The sequence below is a fragment of the Octopus bimaculoides genome, chromosome 7, assembly GCF_001194135.2.
Source record: "Octopus bimaculoides isolate UCB-OBI-ISO-001 chromosome 7, ASM119413v2, whole genome shotgun sequence".
In the NCBI taxonomy this organism is placed as follows: domain Eukaryota; kingdom Metazoa; phylum Mollusca; class Cephalopoda; order Octopoda; family Octopodidae; genus Octopus; species Octopus bimaculoides.
In genome coordinates this window covers 74,069,175-74,079,087 of record NC_068987.1, presented here as the reverse complement: position 1 = coordinate 74,079,087, position 9,913 = coordinate 74,069,175, and the positions used below count along the sequence as shown (strand labels likewise).

Below are 9,913 nucleotides of genomic sequence, written 5' to 3'. Positions count from 1 at the left end.
TATATATAAAGTGATGGTATGTTGCCAACTTATTGTGGCAGTCCTATGAAAGGGAAGAATGCTACTGCTATTTATCCCTAGGAAACACTGTTTCCAGTTGGCCATGACACATTTTCTGTGTCCTTATGTTTTCAAAGGGGAAATAAGCACCTCCACCCAGCAAAGCGTTGTTGTTTTTTCTTGCTTGTTCATGTTTGGAATGACTATATATATATATATATATAATACACACACACACTCACAGACACACACACACACATACACACACACATACACACACACATACACATGTTGATTCATCAGAAGCAAAAAACTGTAAGTCTCAATGCAAATGCAGAGTATTCTTTAATACATTGTAACTGAATGGCTTTGATTTCTAGTTCTCAAGAGTTACTTGTTTCTGATCATAGCTGGTAAACTGAGCCTGATTTTCTTTTGAATATCCACTGTCTGAATATTTTTTGAAATATGAAATGAAAGTTTAAAAGAAATGCCTATTCTTGTGTTCTTTCATTTAAAAACCACCTTTGTGAATGACATGTATTATATATATATATATATATATATATATATATATATATATATATATATATATATACAATATTATTCATTTTTTTCAGAAATGATATGTAAGTTTTAACCCTTTAGCATTTAAACTGGCCATATCCTGCCCAAATATTCTACCTGTTTTATGTTGAAACTGGCCAGATTCAACCTATCACATCTACCCTACAATGTCATTCTAAAAATAAACAGTCATATCTTCAAAATCTTGGCACTACAAGATAATGCACGATCAATTTTTAAAGATAGGGATAAATAAGCATTACATTTGATAAATTAATTTGAAAGTTAAAGGGTTAAGCATGTTACTATAAACACTAAGTATCCTTTCACACCTGGAACAATTTATTATTATAATTTATTATCTTTTTTCAGTTCGAAATGTTCTTTACGATTTATCTTTGACTATTTTTTTCACACTTAGGGGAATATTCTAGAAGATGAAACTGCAAATAAAGTCTTAACTTCATCAAAACTTTTGGCAGAAGAGATATCAGCAAAGCAAGCTATTGCAGTTGCAACAGAGATAGAGATTGATGAAACAAGGAATGGTTACCGGCCTGTGGCTGTTCATTCTTCCATATTATTCTTTTGTATTACAGAACTTGCCAATATTGAACCTATGTACCAATATTCTCTCACTTGGTTTATCAACCTGTATCTACATGTAAGTTATTCTTATATCAAGGGGTTTGGTTACACATTCATGTACAGTGTATTTATCTGTGATATCGTTTACTGTTGTTCATTTGGGTCATTGTAAGTAATAAGAACCTAGTAACCAGCAGAAATAGACTCTTTTCTCCCCTTGCCAATGTGAACTAGTTCACATATCATCAGTGGACAGTTACTTGAGGACTTATTAAAGTGAATGTAAAAGATTCCCTTCAGTCATGAATGACAATGGGATTGCATCTAAAAAGTTCCCCTCCAAGGCACAAGTCCAAGCATAAAGGGAATGTATAAAATTATTTTGTCTTTTCTTTGGGGGAGATCTGACTCTTGCTTTGTCTCATCTTTATGTTTATCTTTTTACAATACAAATGTTTTCCCAGCGACCAAGTTTTGTTCTCACTACTGTCCAGTGAAATTATTCTCCTAGTATCAACTTCAGCTAAGATATGGAGAGAAATTATTTGTTTGTCTAGTCAATTATTTGATTCTATCTCTCTAATATCTGCGAAGTCACAAAAGTTAACTTTGATAATTGTCTCAATTTACAAATTTATCCCTCAGATAATCCTATAGCTTTAAAGACTAATGTTTGTTCAACAATGTCTTAGGTACCTTAGGGTTTTTCTCATGAAGATAATAGATAGTAGGTTAAGGCAGGTTTGTTCATGTTGTTGTTGATGCTGGTGTTACTGTTAAATGAATGTGAACACTTGGCAGAGAAGATGCTAATTAAACATTTGACTGTGGCCAATGAAAATCTTTACACAAATTATATGATGACAACTATTAGCCATGTGTCATGCAAATATCAAATATAACTTCAATGGAAATTTTTTTTTTAAATTCCATTTTAGATCTCAGTTTTGTTTCTTCTTCTTCTTTTTATATAATTCATCCTTGACCTGCCATTTCTTCCAGCTTATACCACAGTGTGATTTCCTGCAGAAGGTAACTATGTCTGTCTGAGGAAGGGGCCTGTTGGTGGTGAGCACGTGTGTATATTAAATGTGTGTGTGTGTGTGTGTGTGTGTGTGTGTGTGTGAGTGTGTGTGTGTGTGTGTGTGTGTGGGATATATGTATATGTATACATATTTGTATGTGTGTGTGTATGTATATATATATATATTTATATATATATATATATATATATATATATATATATATATATATATATATATATATATATATATATATATATATATATATATATATATATAAACATGTATATTTGTGTATGAGGTATAGAGATGTTTGTGTTGAGTTATAGATATATCTTCAATATATCCCTTACTGCCCCTTTATAATGCTGATACTCCCACTACATTCCTTTCTATCATCTTGGATTATCAAACAGTGTTTTATGCAAATTTCATCTCAAGGAATATTTAGTGCTCTGAATATTGCCAGGTATTTAATTAGTGTTGATGACTCATTTTCGTTTTAATAAAAAATCATAACTGTTACGAACATAATAAATTGGTAAATAATTTTAAAATTAGGTATTAGCAGATAAAAACTCCAATTTACTGGGTTCTCTGAGACTACTTTTTAATAGCTTTAGCAAAATGTTCCACTTCTTGAAACCCATAACATAGAAAAGCACCACTTTTGCATGTTGGTAGTTCTCTGGTATTGGTTAAAGACTGAAATGTTATCAAGACTCTTTTTGAAAGGGTTTTGTAAAATGTGAAAGAACAAGATATTTGATAATTCTCTGAAAATAGTATAGGTCTTTCTTAAAAAAAAAAATGAAATTACTAACAGAGGCACAAAATCACAAATACTTGAAGAGTACAATTAATTATATTAACCCCTACAACGTAGTAACTTGATTAGTACTTAATTTAATTACTTTGAAATCATGATGGCACCTGTACCAGTGGAGCACTAACATCACCGTCCGAGCATGATCGTTGCCAGAGCAGCTGTCTGGCTTCTGTGCCAGTGGCATGTAAATAGCACCATTTGAGTGTGATCGTTACCTGTGTCACCTTCCCGGTACTCGTGCCGGTGGCACGTGAAAAGACATTCGAGTGAGGTTGTTGCCAGTGCCGCTGGACTGGCTCCTGCGCAGGTGACACATAATGTACATCCTTTTGAGCGTGGCCATTGCCAGTACCGCCTGACTGGCCTTCATGCTGGTGGCACATAAAAGCATCCACTACTCTCTCGGAGTGGTTGGTGTTAGGAAGGGCATCCAACTGTAGAAACTCTGCCAAATCAAATTGGAGCCTCTGTAGCCATTTGGCTCACCAGTCCTCAGTCAAATCGTCCAACCCATGCTAGCATGGAAAGCAGACGTTAAATGATAATGATGATGATGGTGATGATGAAACGAAGAAAAAAAATGAAGTCAATGCCAGTGGGATTTAAATTCAGAATGTTAAGAATCAAAAGTAAATATTACAAAGTATTTTGTTTGGTGCTTTATCGATACTGCCAGTAAAGTTTGTTGGTTGGTAATGTGTATGAAAAATTTTGAATAAACATTTTTAAAAATGATGGATCTATGTCTAGTAGTAAAATAATACAAAGTTCCTGATGTTTTAAAAACCATTATCGCTGGTGATTTATTGGAGATATATCTATGCACTGATCTCTCAATAGCTCATTAAATGTCTCTTTCTATTCTTCACCATTTGTCGCTCCACCCTTTATCACTTGTGATATGAATCTCTGAAACACCCACTTTATTTACAATATCTGTGTGTTGAATATGTGGCCTAGTCTCTTCTCTTATTCAGTTTCTGATAACAGTATCTCAAAAAGAAAAGCACACCGTCAAATTCTTTAACAACCATTCTTAATGAATAATCTCTTTTGTGTTATGGCTTGTTGCATAATCCTAGAAGGACCATTGTCTCCATGGAGTTTGTTGAGAGTGAATGCAGACAGTCAAGTCAGTTGCGTATTACACAATTGTCTGAGATGTTGCTGGTTCATATACCATCACTCCTAATGCATTCTATCTGTAACCTAGATATTTTAATACTTAAAGAGCATGTCTACAAAGGTCTAAACATGCCGCACATGAAATACAATTTGTTTAATTATATATAGATGCTACAGTGAGATATAGTTGACCTAGTTGTATATAGGTAACAGAGTGAGCTATAATCCATCTAGCTCTTAGCAGATACTGCAGTGTGATATAGTCCCACTGTTACATTGGTGCCACAGAGTAGTACAGTCCACCTAACTAAACATGTATTACAAGGCTGTATGGTTTACTGCTATAGTCAGTGATAGTAGCATTTGGAATTGACAAATGATCCATTGAGTTATTCTGTGAAATTTGGTTGCCACTTTTAGAAAATCTGTTTGGAGTTGATCAGGAGTACTTGAAAATGAACAAGATTTCATCTTCCACATTTTAACATCCACTTTTCTATGCTTACATGGGACAGATGGGATTTATCAAGGTAGGTTTTCTGTGACCAGAGACTGTTCCTGCTCCCAACTCTCACCTGTGTCCAAGCATGGCCAGGCAAGTTCTCATAGGAGACTGGAAACAAATGACATCACTTGCATGATATTGACATTCATTTAGAACCATCATGTGATGTCAAGACAAGTGGACACACTCACATGCACATGCACACACACACACACACACACACATACAAAAGGCTTCTTTCAGTTTCCATCAGCCAAAACCACTCAGAAGGCTTTGGTTGGCTCAAGATGTGTGCCACACAAAGGGACAGGACCAAACTCGAAACCACATGGTTGAGAAACAAGCTACTCAACCCCACAGCCAAAACTGCTCACAAAGTTTTGGCCCAAGGTGGCATACAATGGGATGGAACTGAACTCAAAACCACATGGTTGGAAAACAAACACCTTAACCACACAGCTATTTCTTTAAGAGAAGTTTGGCAAGGTAGATTAAAGCTGCTTTCAAGACCTGGACAGGAGCATCATCTCAGAATTCAAGGGATTGTGAGCTTATTTTTAGGAATGAGCCTGGCAGATAGTCACAGGCCCAGTTCAATGTACCTGCTGAACTTCACTACCCCTCCTTATAGGTCCTCCAGATAAGCACCAATTCCATGAATTTACTTATCATGTAGAGAACAATCAATATTGTTGAAGCTCATCTTTTTTCCATGCTACTGATTATTGCAGAATTCAATAATAGAAAGAATAAATGATGTGAACTAACAGTTTAGCTGGAATTGAACCTGTGCTGCAGACTCAGCTAATTATTACCCTAATCGACATAAAATTGCAAAAAATGCTCACTTCTCTTGTATCTTCGATTCTTTTGAGATCCTGTTCTGTATGGAGGCTAGGATATAGACCATGTTTACACATATCTTGGACTACAGGTTCTAGATCCTCTTTCTAGCTTTCTTTTTTCTTATCATGCCCTCCTCCTCCCCTTCTTTTCCTTCTCTTTTTTTCTCTTCCCTCCTTCCTTCCTTCCTGCCTTCTTCTTCTTCTTCTTCTTATTATTATTATTATTCTTCCCCCTCGTCCTCCCAATCTGTCGCCTGCATTATGTATTGTTCTCACTTTTAACCCTGAGTGCTGTCTCCCTGTCCGTTCACAGGATCACACTTCCTCCACTGTCATCTTGCTTTCATTGAGTTTCTACTTCTATCCTGATACATCTCACTCAGCCTGCCTCTTTCACAAACACTTCCACCACAAACTTCACTGCGTCATGTCTCGTGTCCCATCGCCTTACACCACAACATCTCACTCATGCACGCACACGCGCACACACACACACACACACACTACAGGTTGTTGTCTGTCTACATTGCTCCTTCTTTTCCACTGTCTGTATCCCTTCATATCTTGCATGTCCTTTTCATAACTTTAATATATTCCATCTTTTTGAGGTGAGGATTTTTTTTTTTTTGTCTCTCAAGAATTTCTTTTCTTTATGTAGTTTGTTTGAACTTTTGTTACCATGTGGTACACTATATGTTGAAGCTTGTGTTGTTTCACTTCCCATAGCATAGCATCATGTCAGTCACTACATGTAACCGTTTCACATCTTTTACAGTCACACAAAGCAATGTCTATAATCACATGTTCACATTGATAGATTGCTGTGTTGTCATGTGGTACACTACATATTTCACCTCTTTTACAGTCATACAAAGTCATGTCTACAATCACATGTTCACACCGATTAGTTGTCATCTGTTGTTGTCATGTGATACACTACATGCTGATTTCTTTACTTAACCTTCATTTTTCTGTATTGCATGCATATACATTTATTTATACATGCATCTATGCACACTCACACACACACACACACACACAAGCATGTGTGCACACAAACACCATATGTAACAACATATATATATATGTGCACATATACCAAGAGCATTACATCTTTCATAAACATGCACCCATTGCACTTATAATACAGAGAAACATGTATCCATACATAACTGAACCCAAGACCACATGGTTAGGAAGCAAGCTTCTCAGCCACATGGTCATGCAAATGCATTCACACACACACACACACACACACACACACACACACACACACACACACACACACACACTCACTATCTACTACATTCAGATAATATTGCTTATGGTTTATGTGTCAGTTTCAGCTACAGTTCTTAAACAAGGATTTTCATTTTTCTCTCTGAGTGGAGGTAGGAGTAGCATAAGACTAATGGTGGGAGAGGATGTAACTTCTATAGTCAGCGGAAGTATGAAGCGGCGCTGAAAAGTTGCTGGTTTTAAGGGTATCACGATAGGCCTGGTTGGCGGTCTAGCATTCCAAATTCTTTTACAAGGCATTGAAAAAAAGGAAAGAACTGTTGCAATAAGTGTGTGAATCTGAAAGGGTAATATGTTGAATAAAATAATTAACTGATCCTCCTGTATTTTCTTTTACCTAAAGCCAGGAACTTTTCAACACCCACTTGTATAACAACTCTGGTAGGAAAGTATAACATATGAGAGTAGTGGCAGGAGGATGTGATATCACAAGAGCAGGGAGTATGATGCAAGACTAGTGGTGGGAGGAGAATGTAACGCTGTGGGTGGTGAGAGGAGAATGCAACACTATGGGTGGTAGGAGGAGAATGTCATATTTCTGGTGCGGGAGGGGGTTTAACACCACAAGGCAGCAGGATGTATTACCAATAGTGGGATAAAACTTGTAGTGAGAGGAAGGTGTTACACAACTTGAAGGGAGATATAATTCTACTGATGAAAGAATGTAACACCATAGTGGAGTCATGGCACATAGCACTTTAACAAGGTAAGGTGACATCACTGGGAGAGATTGTATGTAACATTTTAGCAATGTGTAGCTGTTTTAGATGTGTTGGTATTGGTGGTGGTGGTGGTGGTGGTAATAAGCATGATAATGACAGTGATGATGTTGATATTGCAATAATAATTGTGATCGTTCTGAGTGATGATGACAATGACGATGTCTGTGACTATGGCAATGCCAATAATGGCAATAATAACAGCAGTGGTTTGATAGTGATGATGATGATGATGATGGTGGTGGTGATGCTGGTTAACAACGTTGATGTCAATGGTGATAACAATGATAAAGTGGACAATGGTGATTTTAATGGTGTTAATGATGACCACAAGGTTGATGATGATGATGATGATGGGGGAAGATTATAATGCTAACAATGATAATACATTGGTGGTGATGGTGTGGTGGTGGTGGTGGTGGTGATATGATGATGATAATGACGATGATGACAATGTAGTGATAAGGATATTAAGACTGTACTATCAGTATAACATGTGACATGTAGTGTGACCTGACTTTAATTGTATTTTATCTGTACATTACAGTGTATAACCAACAGCCCACCGGCATCGAATATTGAGAAACGGATTGAAAACCTCAACTTGTATTTCACAAACAGCATCTATCGGAATGTGTGTCGGTCTTTGTTTGAGAAAGATAAGCTTCTCTTCTCATTCATTTTATGTGTTGAGCTCATGAAAGGAGCGTAAGCATTCATTTGTTTTGGATATCGGATTACTCTTTTTTCTCTTTTTACTCTTTTTACTTGTTTCAGTCATTTGACTGTGGCCATGCTGGAGCACTGCCTTTAGTCGAGCAAATCGACCCCAGGACTTATTCTTTGTAAGCCTAGTACTTATTCTATCGGTCTCTTTAGCCGAACTGCTAAGTTACAGGGGACGTAAACATACCAGCATCGGTTGTCAAGCGATGTTGGGGGGACACAGACACAAACATATACACACACATACATATATATATATATACATATATACGACGGGTTTCTTTCAGTTTCTGTCTACCAAATCCACTCACAAGGCTTTGGTCGGCCCGAGGCTATAGTAGAAGACACTTGCCCAAGGTGCCACGCGGTGGGGATGAACCCGGAACCATGTGGTTGGTAAGCAAGCTACTTACCACACAGCCACTCCTGCGCCTGTGAACCTTTTCAAAATATTTTTGTTGTTGTTGTTGTTTAGTGTCCTATCAGAATGTGCTTAGCCTAATTTAAGAGTGTTATTGAAAGAGATATGTTTCACTCTCATACAATAGGTATCCTTCACTACTCATGTCTCACTACCATGTAACATAGCCGTTCTCATACAATCTACCTTTCACTCTGAAAGAGAGAGTCCTCTTGTGGCCAACGGAGGTAGTAGTTCTCTGAACTTCCTCCATCCTATTCTTATTCTAGAAACAATACTTTCAGAGCATCCACCATTACTAATTTGGTCACCTAAATAGCAGAAACTATCTACTACCTCAAGAGAGCTTCCTGGGCATTTAAGAGAGTTTAAATCCCTCGGGCTCTTAGTACTTATTGTTCCTGTGCATCTACCACACACAAAAGCAATGCTATCCGATAACCTACCCACGATTCCACAGCATTGCTTATGTGTCCATTGGTTACACTTGGTGCAGCAAATGGAATTACATCTCACTCCTTTCCTACATATTGAGCAGGGTCATTAATCAGTTGGAATGGGTGTCTTATTTCCTTTCTTGCTAACAACAGCTTTAGTCTTGGCTGCATGGTAAGTAGCTTGCTTACCAACCACATGAATCAGGGTTCAGTCCCACTGTGTGGTACCTTGAGCATCTGTTACTATAGCCTCAGGCTGACCAAATCCTTGCGAGTGGATTTGATAGACAGAAACTGAAAGAAGTCCCTCAATAAAGTATATATATATATATATATATATATATATATATATGTATGTATGTATGTATGTATGTATGTATGTATGTATATGTTTGTGTGTCTGTATTTGTCCTTCTACCATTGTTTGACAACTGATGTTGGTGTGCTTATGTTCCCGTAACTTAGCGGTTTGGCAAAAGAGACCGATCGAGTAAGTACTAGCCTTACAAAGAATAAGTTTTGGGGTCGATTTGTTTGACTAAAGGCAGTGCTCCAGCACGGCCAGTCAAATGACTGAAACAAATAAAAGAATCAAATAATATATTACTGAACAATTGAAGATCAAGCTCATCGAAATATACCTGTGATGATATTATGCGTATTTTCTGCTCGACCATTCATTATTAATAGTGTCACTTATTGGACAATAGAACCTATGAATTAGATTAAGACTAAAAGATATGGTGAATTATGATAATTAATGCTTTTTTCAAGGTGTGTAGCAATGAGAGTGGAGGCGCAATGGTCCAGTGGCTAGGGCAGCGGACTCA

General features: G+C 37.0%; 1 protein-coding gene across 3 annotated transcripts in view; it reads left to right on the top strand.

Moving 5' to 3' along the window:
• LOC106876428 (dynein axonemal heavy chain 3) overlaps positions 1–9,913 on the top strand; it is a 158,633-nt gene that overhangs the window by 114,031 nt on the left and 34,689 nt on the right. Inside the window, exons 40-42 of one of the 3 annotated variants that reach the window (XM_052969757.1) lie at positions 989–1,231; positions 2,158–2,187; positions 8,047–8,207. In XM_052969757.1, coding sequence (XP_052825717.1) covers positions 989–1,231; positions 2,158–2,187; positions 8,047–8,207 — 434 coding nt within the window. Of the gene's footprint in view, positions 1–988; positions 1,232–2,157; positions 2,188–8,046; positions 8,208–9,913 lie in introns of those variants that run through there. The other 2 variants (XM_052969758.1, XM_052969759.1) reach the window with 2 other exon arrangements.